This window comes from Homalodisca vitripennis, chromosome 2 (genome assembly GCF_021130785.1).
Source record: "Homalodisca vitripennis isolate AUS2020 chromosome 2, UT_GWSS_2.1, whole genome shotgun sequence".
Classification (NCBI taxonomy): domain Eukaryota; kingdom Metazoa; phylum Arthropoda; class Insecta; order Hemiptera; family Cicadellidae; genus Homalodisca; species Homalodisca vitripennis.
Window position 1 is genome coordinate 50,197,969 of NC_060208.1, and position 26,785 is coordinate 50,224,753.

At 31.0% G+C, this 26,785-nt stretch overlaps 1 protein-coding gene across 1 annotated transcript; it reads left to right on the forward strand.

Annotated features, from left to right (window-relative positions):
* LOC124356251 lies at positions 1-26,556 on the forward strand. Its single transcript, XM_046807435.1, has 6 exons — positions 1-291; positions 18,885-19,090; positions 19,654-19,789; positions 21,782-21,915; positions 24,401-24,632; positions 26,129-26,556. Exons 1-6 carry the CDS (start codon positions 198-200, stop codon positions 26,200-26,202), a joined length of 876 nt encoding a protein of 291 aa, XP_046663391.1. The 5' UTR covers positions 1-197; the 3' UTR covers positions 26,203-26,556.
* The last annotated feature ends 229 nt before the right edge of the window (positions 26,557-26,785 follow it).

A 26,785-nucleotide genomic window follows, 5' to 3' on the forward strand; every position in this document is an offset into this window, starting at 1 on the left:
TTGCGACAACACGTGTTTAGAGTGTGGCGCTACTCGCGTATACAGTGTTTATAGTGACCGCTGAGGAAGGCTCATAGATTTAAAAAAATAAATGTTTACATTTCTTAAAATCCCATTATGTTAAAATTGAAAATTGTCAGTGACTTTATTCATTGTAAATTAGCAAATGAACAGGATTGTCACTGAAAATAATTAAGATGACTTCAAAAAGGGCACGCTTACTCAGCTTACTCTTGTGTATACTGAACTCTGCTTGGAGTATGTTTGTATTCCTTCCATGGTTTATTACAGGTAATATTAAAATAATTTAAAAAAATAACTGATAAATTATATTTATACTTGAAATTCTTTTTTCATAACTTATTTCTAACTGAATAATGATAAAGCTGTTGCAAATTGTAATACAATTTGTACTAAGGATAGCTAGGAAGATAATTAAAATTGATTCTTGACAAATTGAAAATTATTACATATATTGACATATTATGACAATTACTCATATTGTAACGTTAAATTTAAAAATTATATTTTGACATGCTCTTAAACAACCGCTTAGTAAATATTTTAATTAATACTGTTTTTCCAGAACGTATACAATTTTAAGAAATTAATTATATGTTTTTGATACAGTTTTATATTTACTCAGTATCATCAGTTTAGCGATAACAAGAGTTTAGTTTTACGATCATAACACGTAACATAACTTAAAACTCATCTCTCCACTTTAGCGGAATGAGGTTTCGCCACTTATTGTGTTAACAGTTATTAATATTCATCGCCGTATGAACTTTGTAACTGGCCCATTTACCAGAGTGTTTCAGAGTAAAGTCGGTAATTTTGCTTGTGGCTTATGTTTATATTAATTATTTAATCTGTGCTTCACTTGCAACACAAAACACTTATCTTTTTAAGCAAATAAAAAGTGTTAATTATGAGAGAATATTGGTTTCTTTTAATTTTTTAATGCAAATATTCAAATATCAGCACTCGTAGTATTTAATGGATTATAATATTTCAAATAATTCGATAACACACTGAAAAAGTCGAGCATTTTGCAAATAACATTATTTTTTATTAAGTGGTATTCCACTTACATGTTGAATAAAATTGTATTAAGACTAAAATTTATAAATTATTCATAGAAAAACGTTTTAAAGCAGGCTGTCAATAATAAATTATTAATTAGATGTAAATTAATCATGATTTTCGTATTAAATTACAATTAAAATATAACAAATTCTTTAATTTCTACCAGTTTTTATCCAAGTTTTGCTGCAATTTCCTGTTGGAGAAAAGAGACGTTATAAATATCTCCATTTCAAGTGATGATGTGTGATGGATAATAATGGGCATCGAATAATATTTCTATCTACGGAACCATTTCGGAATAATGCTTGGAAATTAAATTTTTAAAAGCAGTGTTGAACATTCAAAGTCGAGTACGAAGGTGTTTAGTTGAATGCATTTAGTGCAATACAATCATTGTTATACTAATCGTAAATTAGTATATCACACAAAAGTATTATTTAAGTAGTTCTTTTTATTCATACAAACTGTCTTAATATTCATAGCATTCCTTTGCACCGTTTTATTTATATGTAAAGAGAAGCACAAAAACCTTTAAATTTATACCTTCATTTAGAAGTAGGAAATTATCCAATTCGCCTACGCATTTTACCGGGTAGTTTCACTCGCTTTGCTCGTTTCTCGGGTTTTTGGAGGGTATACGTGTAACCTCAGTAAGTGTGGTGCAATATACCTACTTTAAGCAATTTCTTTTCTATTCCTCGTATTGTGATAATAATTACTATAGCCTGACGATAGAAATATTATTAAATTTTATCTGATCAATATCTGAACCCTCATCACTTCAACATAGGCTGGCTACTCTCGATGTTTTCTTCCTTCTTCAAAAACTGCATTTCGTTTCTAGTGCATTCTCTTGTGTGCACTCTAACTGGATTCTGGCTCTGTGCACTTGATCATCAATTATGATTGTAGTGACGGAAAATATGTATATTTTAACTGCCCAGCACTCAATTTTTCCTACTCCTACTTAAATTCACAAGTTGTTTCCCTTTTTCATTTTTAATTTTAACACTTTGAGGACCACTAGACGATGTATCACATCAGATCTGTAAACACCATTGCCTTAGAAACTTTTTCGATGTCTTTGAGTTTGTTCTGATCACTTTGATTTTTTCCATTACGAAACGGGACGAAACAAGCGTGCTTGTTATAGTACCCATGGTTACACTGTGTATAAAAATCGACATAATTCATTTTTTTATATTATTAGTCAAAAAAGAAGGAAAATTAGAAGTTAGTTACAAAAAGTATTGTTTTACATTTATTCCTTAAAACAATATATTTATCAAACTATTACACTCAAATTTCAATGCACAAGTAGGTGCATTTTCAGTGTTTTAGTGTTTTATTAAAATAATTTTAAAATATATACCTTTTAATATATATTTTTTAATAGGTAAACAACTCGTCAAGAATTATTTTGGAAATTTCAAATCTCATTAAACTCATCCAAATCGGGCACGGTCTTTTTGTTTATACCAAACGCAACTTAATAACAAAACAAATCTTAGTGTCATTGAATCACTTTTTTGTCATGAGTCTCAAACCATATATCCTATTTTTTTATAGTTAATACTGAATAAATCGTAACAAAAATCTATACTGTGTTTATTTTAAAACTATGAATTGGTATTATCAAGTGGCCTACTGTAACTTGGTACGGTTTCCTAACAAATAGAATATGAATGTTTTGTAGTGACTGTGTTGAACTACTAAAACTTCTGAATGTAAGGTAATGCCGAGACACAAATTCTATGCAAGTTGAACAACTATGAAGGCAGTTCGTGCTCAGAGTTGGCACATTACCAGTAATCCCTCCTCTCTTTCCATCATAGTATACTGCTTTCGGTTCATCAAGGCAATCGATATTAGGTCTAACAGAAACTATATTCAAAAGTAAAAAAAAGACTTACTAATTGGGAATATGTGGTAACACTTCAGATAAAAAACATTGACACTAAATAAATGATGTGTTTAGTATAGTTTAAAAATTTAATGTTTGTTATTGGTAAGTCATAAAATATAGAGAGAAATAGAATAATTTATTTTACTTGAGAGGATTTTTCCCGTTATGGTAAGTAGATATACTAAATGATGCAAACTTTCTAACACACCAATGTAGATGTTTGAGATTTATAACCCATTATAAGGTTTAAGATTAAATTAAGAATATAAGGTTAAGATTTTAACACGTATATAGCTTAATTAATAATCTAACGGTGATACACGTCGACTTCACATAGCAGCTTAGTGTACCATCGGCACACTAAACTGTTATATTTCGATTTATTATGTAAAAAAGTTAATGTTAATTCAAAATTACTGATTGTATATAAAAATCTAACAACTATTTCAATAGCAATATTCAGATTTGAAGATTTGAAACAACATGACATAATTAGGTGAAAAGTAAAAAGTTTTGTTGAGACGTGAATGTGTAAACTATATATTACGTATTCGATAGCTATTTTCAAACACGTCATGATTCGCAAATAGTTAACTACATGGTAACTTAATATTAACTTTATAAAATATCAGAAGGAAATATAACGAAACGCTGAGTCAAAATGTATAAGCTTACACTTAACAAGTGTAGGATTTTTAAATTAGTAATCAGTTTTCAATTAACAAGTTGTATAAAATATAAACGTGGGTGTACGGACATAGGTTGGAATGGTTAATTAAAAACTCTGGCGTATAGCTGTAATATAGCCTTTACAGGTGTAATATATCACTTTAGCCCTTGCACCAGTCTTAAGCCCCGTGTACTTTATAGAGCTCTGTAAGCTTTAAAGGTTTTAAAGCAGACGTATTTAGCAGATAAGTTACAGCAGTTTTGTCCTATGCTATTTCTCTAACATAATATAAATTTCTTATAACTAAAAACAAAAACTTTTACTTGACCTAATTGCTGACTTTTTAAATTTTAACTTTTTTGTACATGCTTAATAAGAAAACATTACATTTCCTAGTTGGAAACTTATTTGAAACAAGGTAAAATGATCACAGCTCCATTCTTAATTTTAAAGCCTACACCACTAAACTCAAAAATAGTGACACAGCAGTTTAAGGTTTACTATAAGTTATAAATACAAAATTATAAAATATAGGATAATGAATACTGTCCTACTGATAAAACATGATATTTTATATCTTCACCTATAAACGTGTCAAGGAGTGACACAGCAGTTTAAGGTTTACTATAAGTTATAAATACAAAATTATAAAATATAGGATAATGAATACTGTCCTACTGATAACACATGATATTTTATATCTTCACCTAAAAACGTGTCAAGGAGTGACACAGCAGTTTAAGGTTTACTATAAGTTATAAATACAAAATTATAAAATATAGGATAATGAATACTGTCCTACTGATAACACATGATATTTTATATCTTCACCTATAAACGTGTCAAGGAGTGAAATAGTAACGGTGCAATCAATATAATGAAGCAAAATTTTAAGGGTCTTTAAATAATTGCATATATTGCTTAAAGTAAAATTACAGAGCTTCTTAATTATACGTGAATACTACATAAACTAAAGCTTAATTAATCGCGAAGATTTAAGTTGGGATCATAAGCACCTTTGTATTAAATCCAGAATAAACAAGTAACCATATCAAAGGTATTATATATATATATATATATATATATATTATATATATATATATATATATATTATATATATATATATATATATATTTCATAATAAATATTGTATATTGTGTATCAAAGGTATATTATTAAAAATATATTTTTATCAGTAAACGATTCGCCGTATTGAAGGTTTTATAAAATATTTATGAGGTAAATATTCAAAATGATATCTTATATCAAAGGTATATACATTAAAAATGATCTTTTTATATTCAAACTATAATTAGAAAACATTTTCTACCTTAATACATACTCGAATGGAGTTATTAAATGAATTATAGTTATATAAAATTTATTCTAGTTCTTGCTAGAAAACATAACATGGCTTCAAACACAACCAAACATGTGGGTGGCAGTAAGAAAAGCGGTGAACATCCTCAGACATAAGAGGAACTCCGGGTCATATTGATGCACCAGATTTAATTAAGTTATCCACATGCTGATGTCTGAGAAGGAAGTCGCATCAAATAATATACAGAACTGTAATTCGCCAACAAAGCTAACAGGGATATGCTATGTCAAACATAATTTATTAATATTAAAAGTATTTTCTGTCTTTAAAAATCTCGTTTTTATTATATATTCAGTAAACGGCATTATGTCTTCAGCTAGATTATTTTAAATGAGGTAAATCTAAGGGTAACTCCAGCATATCTGAATATATTTATTTTAATTTTCAAATAGTATTCAAGCAATGCAACTTGAATATCTTATAACTATATTATCGTGACAATGTAGGTTATTAACTAGTGTACTAGATAAACACAACAGTAGCCATATGCACCATTTACTAAAAACATATATTTCTCTCACCGTATTTCTAATGATAACCTGGTGTAACCAATTGAAAACAACGATATATTGCATAGCTTTTATTGATAGATATTTAATTGTGCAGTGTTTAAGCTACATTAATCTTCAGTTATAAAGTCAAAACCTTTACAAAGATAATGAAATTAACAGGATACCGTACTATCCACTTGAGGAAAGTTGTATGTCTCAACTTGAGGAAAGTAATTTTATTACTACTGAGTTCGTTTTAAAGTGTTATTAAATTAATTTAGGTCTACAGTCACCCGAGAAATATATTCCATTAAGAACTAACTTTTTGTCCTTAAATGCTGGAAAAACAAGTTTATTTTTATAACTTAAATTCAAAATGGTGACGTCGCATCAACAAACCACAAAAATTATAAACGCCGATTTCTCTTGCTTATTGAATTTATAATTCCTGCCAGCCCTTAAATCTTAGGCCATTTATGTATCATAGCTTCTTTTTTATGGGTTCCAACTTAACTAGTAAGGAACTGGGACCACCCTATTAACACACTCTAACCATGATGATGTGAAACCGATCTTAACGTTTAAACAAAGGCTGTAAACTCATTACTTCCGCTAACGGTGACATAAATAAAATACCTATGGTTAAGATTAAAACAACTTCAGAAGCAGCAAATTCAATACCACTTCACTTCACCAATTCAAGTTACAAAATGTCCATACGAAAAAAAGAACTGAAAACTGGACTGAAGTGTTCGAGAGCGATCATGAGGTAACTGATGATTATGGTGTTAGGGTATATGTACCTTTAAACATGTACAAAGCATTACAAATCCACACACCAAGTGATTACATAAGCCCGCCGGCAAGGAAGAGCAGTTAAATGATCATAATTAGGTCGTAAATAAGATGAAGGTAGTAAGAATAGATTAAAACGCAAAATAAAAATTAAATTTTCCGTTAGATATTATCTTTTCTATTGGTTTACTTTTAAGAAAGAAACATTTTAAATTTTCAGTCGTTTGAAAAATATAAAACTATAAATATCGTTTCAAGACCATCATAAGAAGATTATGTTATCTCAATATGATTCAAAAATTGCCATCTGAATACAGTACTAGGCTGCATCATTTTAATATTTTTGTATCAGCATATGTAAATGAACCTGTGGATTTAATTTTGGTAAAACACTACTTTTTCTGAAAATCAAGAACCAATATCCAACCATTTCTAACATACACGTGCCATAGAAAGAGGTGAGTGCAAAAGTTTTCAGATCACGTAACTGTAACGGCTTTCTCGAGCAAACATTATCGCAAACATTTGGTTCTACGAACATTTGCCAAATTGCCCTGTATGTGACAGGATCGTAAAACGTTACTTTTAAATTATGCAAGTAATAAAACATACAATTTTAATTCCTCATTACAATGTTATCTGAAAATTGAGTTAAGGGAGTATAATGTGTGAGACTTACTACTGGTAAACTGTTTGAAGGATCGTTATGCTTTTAGGCATTACTTTTTGAGCGTTTACTGATGTTTTCCTTAACGTTTACTGGTAAACATAACAATTGCTATTAATTGTTTTATGTTATCTAAGCAATTTATGTCTCAGAATAATTTATTTAGATATCATTTACAATGCATATGTGTTGTTATGGAATTTTATTATTTATTTTATTTAAACAACATACTTACAACTTGTAACACATAATACGTAAGATATGTGATATAAACCAATAAAAACTGTTATTAACTGTCTAAAAAAATTATTAGACTATCAAACATAATAAAAAACTTGCAATTTTATAAAGTTCTAATATTTTTTTATACCCGAACTCAGTAAATGTAACTACTAAAGTACTTATCTTTTTTTAAATTCTTACTTTATAGTAACTTGTTATTTCTAGCATAGCCTTAAGGCCAAACGTCAAACATTTGTGGTGCGGTACTATACAGTCAGTGGTGAATAACAACTCACTTCTAAAGATTCTATGTAAACTATGAAATTTGAAATTGGTTTTAATGTATGCAATTACTTTTTACATTTTCCATAACCTATACAAGGTTATATCTTAAGACAATCTTCACTTTGCAAAAACTATGAAATATTCATTAAATTCAATCTAACTAAAAATTTACGACTTATGTATAAGTAAAATAGCTACTTGTCTCCAGTGTAATAAACGTAATAAAAACTATGTAAAGGTTTTAAGAGAAACTATTGTACATGGCTAATTAACAAATAATGTTTTTATAAAGTACCTAGTACACATACAATCGTTAAGTAACATTGTGGCAATATAATTGTTCACAGTTAAAATAGAACTCATTCCTGGAAAATATTGTTATTATTTTAATATTGAAAATAATATTACATTTTAATGCTAATAATTTTATTGTTGTTGTTATAGACTGATACATTTAGATATAAGGCAAATAACTACAATTATAACTAAAATAAGATAAAACGGAGGAACTCTTTTGGCATGGTAATCCCTCGCAATCTATATATTAAAGAAAAGTGATTTTAAATTAAATGTAAGCAGATTAACAAAAGGCTAATGTTATATTTATTGCAAAATCTAAGTAATAAGGAGAGCAGAAAACCCGTAGCTGCTTACATAACGTAAAGTTAGGTCACTAGATGCTCACCAAAGATGGAGTTGATATAACGTAGTTTTATATTTGAAGAGTTTGGAACAGAATATTTCATTTAAAAATGACTTGAATTATTATATAGCGGGCATCAGTTCTCTTCTCCTTACCAAAATATTTGTTCTGACTCGTTAACCAGATTTTTTACTGCTTTGTGGTATGTAGGCTTACTGTATATATACAATTTTAAATGAATATTGAATCGCAAAAACAACTTGCTTCGCCGGGACTCGAACCCGGACCTCTCACTTGCCGGGTTTCGCTACAGTTCAGCCAATAAGCTAGTTAACACTCACTCATTTATTCACTGATCGTTATATCTCAAGAATAACAAAACGTATAGACTCTAGCCTAGATGGTTCAACTTAATCTCTTTATGTGCAGGGACAAGCGGTTGAAATCAATTGCGTTTAAAAGGAGATCAAAATCTTAAAAGACCAAAATTACGTTTTGCACCAATTTTAAGAAATAAAGAGAGCTGGGTTGCTGAAATAGGTTATATCAGTTGCTTTAGGTCACTGTAAGCTCATAATGTATGACATTTCTAAAAAAACCTATCTTAGTAGGAAAAATTAGCCAACAACTTTGAATTGAGGTTGGCTGTAAAGTAAGGGTATTCTCGTCGCTGTTTTTTCTCAGAGTTTAGCGAATCGTTTGTTCTGGAGTTATTCTTGGACTTCTGGTTAACTTCATAGCAACTTTGTCTGTTTTATTGTTTGTGTTTTTAATTTTTCATGATCGTCAGTGTTTCATTACGAGCAATCGGTATATATTAGGTGTTAAATCCGTTAGTGAAATGTCAATCTGTAAACTCAAATGTGAAGCCCGAGGATGCAGTTCTCTTGGAGTTCTCTATACCTTAAATACACTTGAAATTTCACCTAAAAGGTACATTAATAAAGTTATATAAAGCGTCATCTGATTTCTCCGAAAGTTTACCAAGGCACGTGGCTGTAGGTTATTGAAACAACCACTCAAGAGTTTGTGATACAGGAGAAACAGTTTTTATACCTGGTATCTCCTTCATTCCATCCGACTACCATTTTAAGTTAAAACGCCTGCAATTGCCTATCAAGGATTCGTTGTTACAACAGAGATCAGTCCTAAGTGGATTTGCCTGTTCACGTGAAAGCTCTCCTGACAGTCGGTGATATTGCAGCTTGAGGGCAAACGAAATACATTGTGCTCAGTACAAATACATACCTGAAGCAAATTTCGATTCGTGATTTTGTCCAAACGTTCACACTGCACGTCTCATGTTCCTAGCGGTGAAGTAAAAGTTCAGTATTATTTCCTCACACCAAATAAAAGTGATCATCAAACACGTAAGTTGTACACTCTTTTTACCGTAGTGAGTCAAGAGTATTTTTATCTAGTACGTAAAAAGCAACGATAAATATTGGAGTGTTAAACGAAGCACGTTTCGATATGTCATGCACTAGCATGACCCATATCTGTTTACCGGAAATTGAAATGTATTGCCGGATCGAATATCCTTAACCTAAACCCCTGCAATCCTAAGATTATAGTTTTCAATAATAATTTTTGCTAAAAACCCCGTGTAATGGAATATTAAATCAGTACAAGCTATTTAAAATTATATGATACAATAATTATAATTCTTTCAATAAAATTTGCAATACAATTAAATGTTTGACTTACAATTTTTATGTATACTCACCTTCTCGTAAGAAATATCTTCATTACTAGCATAGAAGTATCTGTGTAAAGATACAGAAAAAGAGTAATCGAAATACGCTTACTAGTTTTGGAAAAATCATATAAGCAGGACGTATATAATAAGTAACATAATAGCGGTCATCCTCTTCTTACGCAATAATTAGTATAATAAATTAGTTTAGGATTTTAAACTGGTTCATGAGATTTAAAATGTTTTTATATAAACTCAATCTATTTGAACAAATAATCATAAAAAATTATATAAATGATCAATCCTTCAGCAAACCTTACAAGAAAAAGCCAGTCACAACATTTTGGAATTAGATCCTGATTACGTTTACAAGTAGTGTGACCAGATTGAGTCTAGTCCAATTAAAAACATTACGAGGTGTCTGCCATACTTACACATAGTAGAAGTACAATTTAGCTATTATTAATCCCAAGAAAATACCATCATAATGGTGTTTCATAATAATGTATTCTTAACTAAAAAATACAACCTCACGATTTTTATATAAATCAGTTTACAAGAAATCAATTTAAATAAAGAAAGAAAAGAAAGTATTTCTTACAATCCCTTTTGGACCATTAAGTTTGGCTCATTGAATCAAGATCATAAACCACAAAAAACATCTACGGGAATTTAAAATTTTGTTATCCTTAGATATCCTTGCTACAATATGAAGCTGAATAAGACTAAATTTGTAAACATTGTAATTCCTAATATAAACTAAAATATTTATCCAAGTTTTGAAGGCCAGCAATGGTAGGAAATTTCCTCATCTCCACAAATCCTTCCCGTTTTATTCCAACAAGGCGAGAAGCTCTAGACCCTAAAAGGGTTCATTAGGAGTCTTAGGACTAAATGGCGAGATATCACCAACATTTCTAAGACCAGCAATCCTACCAACATTGCTGAGGGGTGTAAATATAGTTCAACTTCACAGCGTTAAATCTAACTCATCAAACTGTGTGCAGTAAATATACTATAACTCAGATTCATATAATTTTTTGTTTTAAAAATGTATTAGATACCAATTTATTATTTTCCGTTAGTGAGTTACTTCTTAGCACACAGCTCCTAGTTTGATATACTCGTATCTTTAACTATAGGACCACCGTAATAAATCCATTTATTATCATTAGTGATGCGTTTCTCGGTTCGAATTTCTAACTGAATGAAAATATTGAGCAACAAAAAAGTTGACTTGAAACTCAGAACCCCTGCTATTTCAACATTAAAATTACATTCCTATAGGTCTAACCAATTTCTACTTAAATAAATTTGTTGAAACTTCAATATTATGGGTTTATTATTATAATAACGTGTTGAGAATTTTAAAGGTTCTTTAATATAGTTTAAAGTTATTTTAATATTGACGTGTATACTTGCAAATAAATAAACGATACATTACATAAGGTTTTAAATTTTATTGTGAGTATAATATAATCTATTGAATGAACTAGAACGCATTTGAATGCGTATTAAATATATCTAACTAGGTATTTATCACAATTGTACCACTAACAGTAAGGTCATAACAGTGTGTGAAGTTTATCATTTTTATTGGGCTAAAATCAAGACAGCCGTACCTTTCGAGACGGCATTCCCCTGTCTATTCACATTGGTTTTCCTCAACCGATAGGAGGCACTCCAGTGTACAGGTCGCAGGACAGTGTGAGCAACTGTAGAGATGTTCAATGGTTTCTGGTTCTCCATGTTCATATAGGTGGTTAAGTTTTCAAAGTAGTTCAGGTAGATTATCGTTAGTAGTTCACTATCCAGGTCTACTTAGGCTTTTCTACACTTTTCAGTTCAGGTCTCCGCCAGGTTGTAAGGTCTCTGTTTTACAGAAAATCAAAGTAAAACATTTATACGCCTCGTAATCATATACAAGATAGGATAAAGCCACACATCGTATCGCGTAACAGGCTTCGCTGAAGTTTCTGAAATATGTGGAGGGATGTATAGACGATCACAAAATAAATATTTACATCTTCCCGGCAGATAAAAGTGAAATTTTGTCAGTCTTTTAAGTGATGTGTTTCAATATTGTTCAGCAAATTGCATCCTTTACATACACTGTCAGAGAAATAATTGTTGTCCATGTAGAAATAAAGATTTATTAAAAAACTAAAGTTTTCAGATTAAACGTTTCTCGAGATATATTTCTATGATACACTTACTATTTTTTCATTAAGTTAGATTTCATAGCAGTGCTCTAATAATATTAGTTTCGGAAAGCTAGGGAGGATACTACAACGAAGAGTGTGCTGGAATCAAATTGTATCATCATTTTATAGCATGAGAGTTCCACTCTATTTTTTCCTATTAACAGCAATGTCATATTCTGAAACCTCAAATAATTTTATTCAGACTGTTTACAAATTTATCCATTCTGTTATTATCTAGTAGCCATCATGGGTGCTCTTAAAGACATTGTAAAAATATTTGCTATCTTTTAGCCGAATCTCAAGGTTTGTCAAGCATTCCCATCGACACAGTGATGCTTATATAAAATGAAGCAACATGCTGAATTTCTAGTACGTACGTCAATTCGTTTTCGAGATATCGTAATGAACATTTTCAAGGCTCTCGAGTGATAGCCTTCATTAACGCTGAGCTAATTACGTCACCTTTATTTATATAACATAGTTAAACCTTAAATATAGAAATTATTCAGAGAAGAACCATATTTAACATCGTTATCAAACGTTCTTAGAAGCTTAAAATTAATTTGTGTATATAAATAACAATAAACTTAAACTTATTACATACAAAGTTGTATGAAATAAATAACATATTCACATTTTAAGATTTTGATAATACTTTTATTTTAGTATTTCTTGCATTTAAAAATGACCGTGAATTTAAAAATATAACGCATGTGAACTGATGACTCTACAATAGGAGTATTTAAATCCCGATTAAAACCCAGAGGTGGAGTATCTCTAACGGGGAGTTTTACGATGAACACAAGCGCGGTTCGATGTAACGCTTGGACACGACATAGCCTGTACATTAATACCGCAACAATCCCGATAGAGATATAAGCTTAAAGCTGTATCGCAGCCTGGTTCAAGTTGTTTATTACTGTCCCAATAAACCTGCCCTAGTCTCACTCGATAAATCTATGATAAACCCTCCCCTTATCCACTCCACCCAACATTAGCCTTATCCACCATTGTGGTAGGGATATTATTGTTCAGGATTTATGATCTGTTTATCATCGATTGATAATTCTCTTTAATGCCGCAGCACTAAAGGAAGAGAACATTATTTATTCGCGCGCAATGAGTTTAAAAACGAAACACTAATGAACATTGGTTTTCACGACTCGTGATGCAATTGAACTGTATATATGTAGGATATATAAATAAAGATTAAATGACAAACAACTTAATACATTTTAGCTTTAGTGAAATTAAATTCTTTGTGTAAAAATGTTAAACAGTCCAATTCCATTTTCATTTTGCATGAAGTATTATCAAAGTCAATACTAAAATAGAAATCGATGCTATTAAATAAATTTACCTCATCAAATACTCAAACGTACAAACAAACTCAAAGATTTCATATACATACATTAGCGATAGAGAAGCCTATCATCCATGGGTCTGAATGAATTTAATTTCAGTCTGTTGGTCTGTCCGCACAATATCTGGAAACCGAACTAACCTAAAAAACTGTAAACTCGTTTCTATATATGCATCATTGCATCCAATTCGATGATAGTACTTGTCACTCCATATGATTTAGCTAAGCATTAGCGAATATTGTTACGTAAGCTTTGTGAGAAACCACAATCAAATCTTGTTACCAATTTTGATCATAAATTTTTAACACTATTAACTCTTTTTAAAATTAATTTAAATGTCACATATTGATATATCATATAGGTCCGTTTTTTTTACAAATTGGGTTATACCATTGTCTTGTTGTCATCATAAAATCAATGTTAATATATTCGCTAACACTCAGCCTAATTAAATTTAGTGAAATGACACAATGATGTTAATCAGTACTGCCCATATAAAATAGGCTTCATAAAGCTTCGTGTAAACTTTCAAGTCTACAGGTAGGTTAGTTTTCGTTATATCGTGTGTACAGACATATATAAAGACAAAAATAAACGTTTTCCAGCCGTAAAGTGAGACTTCGCTAGCTTTTAGCCAATTATGGCAATGATAAAATAAAAGTACAACAACCTGAGTACAAATCATATAAGATTGAAACAAATTCCATTATCTCATGTAGATTGTTTGTACAGAAAAATATAAATAAAAAGAATAGAAAGACAATATTAAATGTCGGCGACAAAATTTGTATTCAGCACACTCTTGCATCGTAGCACTCTACCTACCTCGCCAGAACACTTTTATTTAAGCACCACTATAAACTTAACTCAATGAAACAAATTTGAATGTATCATGTGGCAACATTCTTGAGAAAGATGTTTTATGCGGACGTTTAGTTTTGAATGAAACTATATTTCTACATAGACAAGATTGAGTTATAATGTCCAAACATGGAGTTTGCCTAAGCGTTATTGAAGTATATCACTCAGTAGTCTGGCACATTATCGGTTTTATCTTCTGGGGAATGTACAAATATTATCTGTATAAACTGCCTCTCTGTTTATCTGTCCTCAGGACATCTCATGAATGAAATGAGCTCTAGTCTTGAAATTTCGCAATGAAACTCAGCGTATGCCTGTTGCCCGATATGTGGCGTACTTATATCTAGTATTTGCTCTATCTTTTGAAGTTATACTGCTTACAAACGCAGAAAATATATGCTTGAACTCTGTGATAAATCGAAGATCTACAGTATATAATCTTCTGATACGATTCTCTTCAGCTTAATTATATTCAATGGTTTACAAATGAAAATTACCTACTACAGTTCTAATGTGATTGAAAGGCATGTAGTTTATGACATAATGTATGACTCATCATTATATACCTGAACGGATCAGATTAATACTGAAATAAGTCATTGATAACATGAAAAGAGGAACTACACTGTAGCAGAAGATTTCTTCTAAAAGGTTGATGAAGTAGCTTATCAAATTCATAGACGTCCTAAAGTGTAAGGTTATAACGTAGCTAACTAACCACCATCTCAACGTGGGATGTACCTGTAAGTAAGAAACATTTCCTTCATTTCGTAATGAATATTCTTTTACTTTGTTCCATAATTGCCATTCTATTATTGCCTTATTTATTCTTGCTCAGACTTAACCAAATTAATATAATATTTTTACTAAACACCATACAATGGTTACTGTATTTTCTGCTAAGTGAAGTAAAGTGAACAACAGAAACATTAAAGACAAAATAGCAGGGTTTACGTCTGGCTTGTTTTTAAAAGCACACAATAAATATTGCATGTGAAGGACGTTTTGTCTCTCTCTGTATTTTTACATGTAAACTTTCCTAGACAATTGTTTCTCTTTCAATCTATGCATTTTATTTAAGCATTAATAGTTCACATAGATAAGATATTAAAGTTGATTATTAGAAAAATCGCTATGAGACAAAAAGGTCTTTGCAATCATCCACGTACAATGGTAATCCAAGTTGGGAAAATGAAATGTGTAGCGGATCTTGGCTATGGAATATGTTTTAGAGATATTTTAAGAACTTTATATACATAATATGTATATATTTTTAATATTCAGAAACAGCAAAAAACATAGTGATCCTAAAATTGTTTAGGATATTGTTTTTATCTGATAATGTTAGCAAAATTGATTATCAGCAAAATTTCTATGAGACAGAAGGGTCTTTGCCATCGTCCACGTACAGTGGTAATCTAAGTTGGGAGGTTGAAATATTTGTAGAAGATATTGGCTATGGAATACTTTTTAGAAATATTTTAAGACATTTATATACATAATAAGTATATTTTTGCACATTCAGAAACCATAAGAAACACAGTGATCCTAAAATTGTTTAGGATATTGTTTTTATATGATATTATTAGCAGAATGAATTAAACAAAAATCATATGATTGATAAGGGATACCTTTAAAACGAGAATTTAACTTGTGCATAAGTTTACCTGTTAAACATGGTAAAATAATGTTCTAATGTCAAAGTTTAACTGGAGACATTTAATACATTGTTAATCGCATCAATCACTGTGAATGTTCTGTTTAGATGCACTTCACCTTGAGCTTAGTGCAGCGTCTGATATATCAATCACTATAATACAATAGTAATACCGTAGATCCAATGTTTTGAGATGTTTTGAACAGTATTTATATCTTTGTTGATTTAATAGTTTTAAATATATGCTTAACACCTCATGTAAATGTATTTCTTAATAAGACATTTTTAATTAAGAAGTTTAAATAGTAGTTTAAGGAGAAAACAAACCGACATAAAACAGGCGGAATCTAAAGGATGACTGTGTAGACTAATATTATGCGACAGAACCCAAACATTTTTAATTACAATCAGTTGTTGATAATTGTAATTCCTTCTACCCTTCTTTGAATGTGACAAACGCCTGTTTAATACAATAATAATTCAAGTGGCAGCTATTACATAATCTTTTGTCTGTGCTATATATCTAAATAGCAAATGAACTAATTTACATTTAACATCATGGATGACTAGATGAGATAAGTCAAAAGCTTTTGACGTTGAGTACATCCTTCAATATGCTAACAGCCTGTTACGAACCGTTTGATACGTGGTAACGCGTGCATATTCAGATAGGGGTCCTATTTACGTGGACCCTTTCTATATGCTGACTCAGAAACTTTATACAAGGAATATAGGATTAAACACACTGGTACAGCTCTCTATACCTCTACTGCCACTCTGGCTTCATTATAGATACCTCCAGTCAGTTTACTAGTTTCAGATCTCCCTTACATCTTGTCAGTGATGTGCAATGGTATCAATCTCATGTCCTTACCTATTCCAATGAAAGGACTTGGCAAAGACTCTATGTAACAACATTATGTACCCTTATATTTACATATTTAAGCCGCGATTATTTTAACTCTTTCAAAATATTTATTTTTTAAGAGGTTGATAGATTTTAGAAAATATGTTCATGTGACATGGTATTTGAAAGTTAATTAGTTGTAAATAAAACATTTTCAACTGCTGAGTACTGCTTTAAGAGAATATACCATGTGTTACAGGTACATATTTGAAAAGTTTTGATTTGTACCCCTAATACCAGTTTTGACTAACACTGTTCCTCAAATTAAAAATATTTAAAATAGATTCCCTTTATATTATTTATGAGGATAGGATTTTTTCTTAAGAGCAGCTCTAATCGGTATTTAAATGTTTAAATATTTGTTTAGAGCACCTTAAGTTACTCACTTTGTTTATTTACTAAACAAACTATTTGGTGTTAAAAAGAGGTTACGTGACCTGTATCATGACATGGTTAAAACTCACCTAAGGTGTTTTAAAAAAGAAAAAGATTCTCTAACATATCTACGTCAGTTGGAAATGAGCGGAGGGTTTTGTAGAAATAAACGATTAACACTTTATTACAACGAATAACCCTTTTTCTAAGAGTAAATCCGACATTGGCTATAAACTTGATTATAGAAATATTTTTAAAGTGGTTAAAGAAAGCAGTAAAATCACAAAAGACGTTTGTTGTGTATTGCAATGCAAGGGAACTGTAGCTGACTCTAGTGATCCAACATGATATGCCAACGTATACGCACATCACACAGTGTGGTTTGTTTACGCAGAGTAGCCATTGTGGAAACCATTTCGATGTAATCTGTTCTTCAACAGCGTTGACGGAGTACACATCACTAAGTCCCTCGAGTTTTTAATTACACAGATTCAGAATTTTATGTTACACTCAGAAATGAGTTTCTGAATTATACAATGTTACATCAATACATCTTTAACCACGGGACTTTTTATTATAGTAGGTATTTCATGCATCTTCAATTAATTTAGCCACCCTGCCTCTGGTGAACGATTCTTTCTAAACTACTGAATTTCCAGATTTACCTTTTATTGTTTTTGCCTTTTACATCTTTTTCACAATATTGATATTTTGTTCTTGGCCAGCTTACTTCTCTGTGTTTCCGTTAGTATGTCTCTTCACCCTGCTGTCAAATTGGTCTTTTCCCGTGTTTCGCCACAGATTTAAAATTACTATGATAGATATATTAGTACCTACCTTTTTCTCATCATCGCCAGTTTTATAACTGTGGACATTTCCTCGACTTATTATGTTTGTTAGTTTGTTTGTCATACTTCAACTTTTCCGCTTCAATCCAGTTTATGGTACCAAGAATGTTCGGTTTCTATAAATGTATATTTTTATCACTCCTCTGTGTCTATTAAAATTGTTCAGAACATTTTACTTCGAGATAAATGACATATTTTGTGATTATTTTTCATACTTGTGAAATGTAAATAGTGTAGTATCACTGACGCAACCTTAACAATCCTTATTATTGTTAAATCCCTATCTTCGAAACGAATTTGCAGAGATGCAATTATAGTATAAGATAGATTAAGCGTCTTTGGATTATCATCCCAATTATTGAATCTTCTGTCTTATTCCACCCACTGCTTAGGTTGATCCAACCATTATGTTGCCTTATCTTTTCTGTCCCAGTCTTCGGTAAATTCCATGCTATTATGTCCTGAATCCATCCTTGTTTTATGTATACATTGTTTCTTTTGTGATAACCTCACAAAATATTAATTCAATATAAATCCCTCTGTATGAGTAAAATAGTTTTGGGTTATTTTGTTATCCTAAAGGAAGGTAGAATAAGATAATTTTAGATTATGTAACCTTTATTACATGTAATGCTTAATACTAGTAAACATACCATGATTTTTTAAATAAAATAAAACCGTTTTACGGTTATCAGAAATATTACACATTAATTTAAATACAACAGTGAAACATTGCCGAAATCCCTTGAAAATGCTTTTGTATTTTATGCAATAACAACCTTCGTCTTCACCTTGCCACAACCTAGTTTACTGTGATGTTCAGGAGTCGGCAGCCTCAAGAACGTCTCTATCAGAGTCCCGGTGGCCGTCACCACTGGAGCAACAGTGTCTCTCTCCTGCATCTATGACCTTGAGGGAGAGCAACTGTACACCATCAAGTGGTACAAAGGTCGCCAAGAGTTCTTCCGGTATGTGCCCAAGGAGCTGCCACACACAAGGGTCTTCCCAATCAAAGGTTTTAATGTGGATGTGAGTATGTGGATGCATTGCTTATTTCCACAAATATAAAATTTGGTAATATGCTACAGGATACAATGTTTTAAAAAGGATATTGAAGTAAAAGTTTACCCCATTTTGTTAATATAATTATGAAATTATAATTTATAAATTTTAAATTATTATACCATGGATACAGCTTTCCTTTTTCGAATTGATTTTAATTAGAAACATACTATTTTAAATTAGCCTGTCAATTTAATTAGGTTTTACACTTGAAGTTTATTTATTATTTTTTACTTGAAGTATTCCAACAGAAATTTTATTGGTTTCAATTTAAAGTCACATTATTGGCTTTCAATTAGTGTCATATTTATTTTCTCTTTTGTTTGATATTGAAATTTAATTTCTTGCTCACTTTAATACTAATTTCGTTCACATTTATTTTGCCAAACGTATTAGTAATTCATCATCTATTATCATTTCTTATTCTCGTATTAAAACTTTTAATAGTAAAAACTTCTTTATTACAAAATGATGATGCACGCTTATAAGAAGAGCCTTTTACTTCTCTAACATATGACTGGATGGTATAGGTGAGCCTGTCTGGACCGCAGAAGGTTGTTCTCAGAGATGTCCAAAGAGCCATGTCCGGAAAATACCTCTGCGAAGTGTCGACGGATGCTCCCGATTTCCTCACAAAACTTGTGTCGGCTAATATGAATATAGTGCGTAAGTGTTTACTCTCTCCTAGTTCCAACCTGTATAGCTTTTATCTCCCCTGCTAAGATAGGGATTGAAAGAATCAAAATGCTAAGGTTTGTGCATATCTAACCCCTACTTGGTCTGAAGGAAAGTACTTCCCCACGTCGACTGTCCCCTTGTCTATTTCTCCATATCTCATTATAGAAAAGTCACTCTGGAGCTGTCTTGGTTATTTATAACTGTACGAATACTATTACACTAATATTTATAACTGGAATATTAACATGAAACTACGTGAAATGGGCATTTTTAAGGAAGGAAACTATTTATATTAAGCCCGCAGGTTGGACTGTATCCAGAATTTACCCTTTGTAAGTCTTAAATCAATGAAGATCATATTCTCTAAAACTTGATGGTGCCAAGTTTAACGATCGTGTAAAAAGAAAACACGATCTTCCTTGTGTGAAACACTAATCATTTTGAAATTTACAACACACCATCCAAATGTGTTTTTGTCTACCACTACACAATGCAATCTACTTTTACCGGCCACAAGAAATGATGTACAAAAATGCAATAAAATTATTTCCTGTTACAAAAACATCTTTTACTTTAATAGTTTATTTATATATTTTTCTTACCCCACTGTTCAACCAACAACGTCAAAAAACGTATTTCTCTTTCCGCATTTATTTTAATGACTAATGGTAAGATATCAGATTGATGGTATCAAGCCAAATACCTTCGATCCACCTGTCTCATACGCCTTGTGTGCTTGTTATTATACTTTACAGAGAACAGATTTTTAAATGACCAAATAAAAGCTAAAATTAATTTCTACTGAAGTATCTAAAGGGGTGTTCTTTAACTATGTTGAAAATTAGTAATATTTATTCTCACTAAATTCAAAATCATCATCCAAAACTGTAAAGGAACAAAGCAACTAACTTCTTTTCTAGTATTTAATTTATGACTAGGCGTTCATAACATCATTAGTACGGGTGAATCGATTCCAAGAATTCCTTTATAGGCCCATGTTGAAAACGGTTTCCATGACGTGAAGTGAAAATTACGATTATTATTAAGCTCTCATACTAACCATGAACTGGAAGGAGCTGATTTGGTCAGGACATGGATTAATTATTAATATACAGTATAAAGAAACCTTGTAATTATAAATTTACAGACTTATTGTACGATTTTTCATCAGAAGATTGTAACCCAATAGTTATTATAAATATTGAGAAGAAAATAAGAAAATATAAATTAAAGAAGAAAATAAGAATTTATTATTGATCCTAATTTTGATTAGGAGGTTTTAAAATGTATTTGATTGCAACACATCCGGCTTCGAGTATTATAAAACATGTATTTCTATGTATTGGCAAATTTTACCTATTACAATAAACTAACAATAAACTCATTTGTGCATATGAAAACACCCGTCGGTTACATTCAACAAATATTTTTAGATCCGATTGATGGGTTCGTTTTTATATCTTTTAAGTCATTTCATCTAAAACACGTTTTAGATTTAATGTTTCATCTATATTTCTTCTTTATATGCGTATTAAAGCACTTCAGAGCTTAATCTGAGAACCAGTATTGAATAACCAATTTAAGGTGAATATATTTTAGTAAACTTCACAGAATGCACCTTGTGCTAAAGTGTCTTATTTCAAAGGTTTTACATTGTTTAAAGTAAGTAGCTCTTGATGGCTCTTTAGGGTAGTTTCGTAATCAAAGTTTTTGCTTTGCTTCGTATAATATGAACTAATTTAAAAGAGCAAATATGCTCATGTTCCTCTTCAAACATATATCTAGTAAATTATAAGAATCAATATAAAAGTGAGGTTGTTGTAATAGTACTATATGTGTACAAATCTTCTCACAATAAAATTTTGCTTTTATATTTATCGTTTTTCACACATTTTCCGTCTGTAATTTTATCACGAAAGCGATACTTTTTAAAATGAGTTGAGATAAAAAACAAATGCAAACTATAAGGAACTTTTTCAGGGCCACTGGAGCAAAAACCAGTTATAGAGCTTGAAAAGAGCCGGTACAACCTTGGAGACACACTGAGAGGAAACTGTACTTCTCCTCCCTCCAGCCCTCCAACCAACCTCACTCTCTATGTCAACGGTAATAAGGTGAGTGAGGGACAATTTCGTTTTACTCCACATATACATGTCGGCTGGGTAAAAGAATTGTCTCTTGTGTCAATAGATAAGAGCAAAACAACTTTATAAGCTGGATAATTTAAATAGAAATGTAATTCTAAATTTAGACTCTAAACAATGAAATATCATAAAACTTTATTTTTCCAGTTCAAAAGATAAGTTACAAAAGGAACAGACAAGTTTTATCTTTAATTACTGTCATTGAACTTCCGCATCAAAAGGTACAACATGCAGGTTTATTTCTTTTGAGCATTATTTTTCGTAGGACTTTAAGGTCAATTCATATTGATTCTAATTATTACGGTGACGCGGTCAGTATGAAGACTAAATAAAATATTGAGCAAACTGCGTAAAAAAATACTAACCCAATTCAAATTTAAAGTACTTCGTCCTAGCTCTGGAGATCCATCTTTAGTCAAACTATGTTCAACCGAAACTGCTAACAATAAACATTCATCCGTATATTAGTTGAAAGGTATATCAGCAACATTCTGGCCTCAAATCTCAACATAAATCTTAATTATTAGGGTTTTTCCAAGTTCTAGAACAATATTGTTGGTTAAATATAGGTTTCCCCACAGCGAGACGTGATATTTCATGAATTCTTTATTTGAATTGTGTTAGCAATATATCGACTTGAAACATCGTTTGAACCGGAAACCCGTCATGATAGTCAGTTTACATTACCTATTTAGATACTCATACAATATGTCCCTTTACATATATCAAGTCTTGGTGAAATATTTTTGTGTGAATCAATCTTTATTATAGTTGAATATGTCAAATGATGTTGGTAAGTGCAAAATTAAAGAACGAGGTCAATATGAGAATACGTGTTGTAAAAGCTACTTATTGTGCAACAGTACTAATTAATAGGAAAGGAAATATGATTATATATTATGTCAAATTCCTTTACTTTACAGTTAATGATATGGTTAAAATACCTTTTAATTCCTAAATCTAGAAAATTGGTGCAAAAACAAGTTTTAAAACGAATTTAACCGAATACTTAGTGAAAATTATATAGGTAATCAATCCCTTGTAATGCAACTTTAAAAGTACTGCATTTTAAAAATACACACATTTTTACCTTAATTAGCTACCGCCAGTTTGGAGACGGTTGATTTGCTATAAGTTTTAAAACTTTTTATTACTCATAGCTTTTCATGAATGGAAGGCAAAGAGTACTTCGTAGAATATCATAAAACTTTACATTTCAATTTCAAAAGGTAAGTTACAAAAGGAACAACAAGTTTTATCTTTAATTACTGTCATTGGACTTCCGCATCAAAAGGTACAACATGCAGGTTTATATGTTTAGTATTCGTATACTAAACTGTAGGCAAACATGTCAGTAATACATAACTCAAACTTAGGCTACATCTTCGTCTTCATATAGATAACAAAGAACACTGATTGTTTGTAGATTTAAAAATGATATATTCATAACAAAAGAGACCACCCAAATATTATTCACAGTAAGAAAGATATATTAAATGCAAATACGCAGTGAAAGGGTTGCGACAGATGGCGCTCCCTGAAACAATATGCCCTTTATTGTTTGTCCAGTTCACTAATGACCTCTTTTGTGCCCCACTATCTATTAGTGCCTCCTGATTCGTCATTGACGTTCATTATTAATTATGCCATCAGAAGCATACAAGTGTATCTGTGTTGAGACACATCAGCTGTTTATCACAATCTATCATTGTATTACCCATTGATGGTTCACGAACACACACTTTCTCAAATGGTATGAGGATTTACGTTTTACACATTTCTAACAATATAATGATTTATTGGACATATTCATATACTTCTGAAAACGCCTGTTTGGTATTTAGGACTATCTCAACTCTTCACGATCGGTTTTACCACAGTATGTCTATTGTTAAGCTGGTGAAATAGGTATTTCATGAGTAGCAGAATTAAGGATGTTTAATTTTACAGTATGTATTTGAGTTATACATTTGTTTACCATATAGCAAAACTTTGCTACTCTAAGACTGGTGTGTATCTTTAAGAAAGAAAACGAAACAGGATTAACGATCTATAAAGTTTGAACGTACTGAAAAAATTACCTTATTTGTTTTATTCTTTTTTATTTTCCTCCGGTAAAGAAAGTTAATAAGACTTGTTATCTTATTACTATGATTTTGTAGCGATTTTTACAAACTATATATTTTTGATTGATGCGTAAAAACGATATTGTACTTGGAATCATATTAGTTCAAGAAGAATATATTAGTTCTCCAAACATCATGTCCAGTTTTTGGTAATAATGGGAAAAGTCTGGAAGTCTTTTTACTCAAAAAACTTGCAATACATATCTGATATTGGCTATATTTGTTACCTTTAGCATGGAGCCAATATTGAGTTGTATTAAATAGGCCAACATGTTTTAATTCCGCTAGATTTTACTGCAACTATAAAAATTAAAAGTATATGTGTATAGGTAGGAGCAGGGCCTTATCTGAAAACAGTCCATTTCGGTGAGGAGGAGAACACTGTGACCTTGACCCAGTTAGCTGTGGAGGTCAATAGCTTCCTGGGCAACAAGGTTCGGGTGCAGTGCGTCGCCGACATGTTCGGCGTTTTCCGAACTTACTCGGAACAAATTGAAGTGGCCGTTGCGGAAGATCGGCCCAGACTTGCATCGGTACTGGATAACCGAGAGTCTTCTTCAAGTAAGTTATTCCTGGAAACTATACTGTACCAGAAGCTTATACCTTACGATTTAACTACTTACTTGCACTGCAGAATTTTGTATTTTATTTATCAAATGTTTTTATCCTTTTTTCTCCTTGGCCCTTCTTTCCAGAAGGATTTTTAATTTTTAATGATGAGGAGCTCCAAAACCCAAAACTAATCGAGTAATTTTGATAACTAGGCTACATTTTCTTCATAAGGTTTTAAAATTTCAGATGTTAAATATTTGAACTATAAATTGTTACTAATTATTTAGTGCCTTGTTACTTAGTAGCAACTAGCAGCTTTTAAAGTTCCTTACAGTCAATTCTGTTTGGGAGTAGTTTTGATTAAATTTTGTTCATAAATGTTTTCAGAGCTGATAGTACAAAAGAAGATTGTCTACTGTAAGCTTCTAACTAATCCCGATCTCATATTCAAGCGCTATGTTTTTACAACAATGGAAATCAGAGGAAAAGTCGTTGCAACTGTAGTATACTGATGGAGGAGACTCCATCAAAAGTTATTATGACTTAATAAATACAACAAATTCTTGGTTATCTTATCTCATGTTATCTGATAATCCAAGAAGGGACAGCTTTACCCACAAATAGCCAACAAACAAGTAATAATATGAAATGTAGTACCAGGTTTGAATATTCCATGAAAAGTGGAAGTTATACCATGGAATAAATAAAATATATTCTTGATTGTTTTAAACAGTAAAAAAATTCGATCAGCTTATACTTTTTGCACAAACAGTTAAAACACTTCATTAAAAAAATTCAGACATCCAAATTTTAGCAAATTACTTTCTAAAATGAGTTTTTGTTATTTTAATGAGATTTCAGTTTATAGTAAAATACTAAGTTTATTTGAATTATTTGTATATAAAAGGGAGTTTTGGTAACCCCTAAAAGAGTATACAAATATTGTATTTCATTAATCAAATTTATTAATGCAGTTCGTAGTTTATTTTTGCGATAGAAATGCTCGCAACAATTGGGGAATTTTAACCCAATATTAATCCTTTTCATGAAATAATGTTTGTAATATTTTTAGATTTTCGTATTGAAACACTGATTTTAAATGTATCTACTGTATTAAAAATATTTCTTAATTTTTACTGTGAGTATAGGGGTATCGAAAGCTTTTTATTCTATGTATGTATTTTGTAGATTTGAGATACATTAGATTATATAGATCTGTCCCACAGTCAGGTAACTCTCCTAAGGTATCCTTTATTTTATGAGATTCCATGAGATCACTTTAAAATAGCTGCTTATGGAAACATACATTTGTTGCTAGTGACAGCCATTGACATCACCATTCAATGATGGCTAATCAATAATTTCTGCTGGTTGGTTACTTACTAACAGAATATAAGTAGTTCCATTACATGTATACATTCCGTACATAATAAATCGTTCACCCGTACATAGTTCTACCATATAATAACACATGTAGACGATTAAACATGTATTTTACCTTCCAGGCCACAACGTCAAGACGCGGTGGAGTATGTTACTGCAGTCGACGTTAGGAGCGCTAATGTTGCTGTACAGGTAGCAGTTGTAATCTCCCGCCACTTAGTTCCAAGTCGCGGGTAGACGGCTCGACAGTCCGTGACGAAACGTCTGTCACAACAGAAAAATGTTTCTACGAATCAAATCTCTGTGTACTTTGTTCTTCCATTGAGGCGTACCTAGCATTTCTGTATATATCATCGTTCATTACCGTATGGTAATTTTAATGTGCCAAGCTGATTGTAAATAGGAAGATGTAGGATGGAGTCTGTTGTGGATGAGCTGGGACTGTGGTTACTTACTGGAGGAAAAAAATTGTTCTTAGCATCGATATTTGTAACCCATTGTTGTATTTTATGATGAAATATTTTATGTAATAAATATTTATTTATTGATCTATCAGAAGTTTGATTTTATTTAGTGTAGACTCAAACCCACTATTAAAATTAATTTAAAAGAGGTAAAAGAACAATGTATCTTGTATATTACTTACAAAATAAATCCTTAATTATCTTAAAAAAATATTAATTGAAATTCTTGACATATTCTTCTTGTTTTGGACATCGATTTATAAAGTTAAACTGATTTTATCGTGCCGCCGATATTTTTTTTATGGTCTCTAAAAC

Excerpts from the sequence above, each read along its gene's own strand:
- LOC124356251 (XM_046807435.1), top strand. The coding sequence starts at position 198 with ATGACTTCAAAAAGGGCACGCTTACTCAGCTTACTCTTGTGTATACTG. Across the intron at positions 19,091-19,653 it reads TCAAAGGTTTTAATGTGGAT|GTGAGCCTGTCTGGACCGCA; the intron begins GTGAGTATGTGG and ends TGGATGGTATAG. Across the intron at positions 21,916-24,400 it reads TCTATGTCAACGGTAATAAG|GTAGGAGCAGGGCCTTATCT; the intron begins GTGAGTGAGGGA and ends ATATGTGTATAG.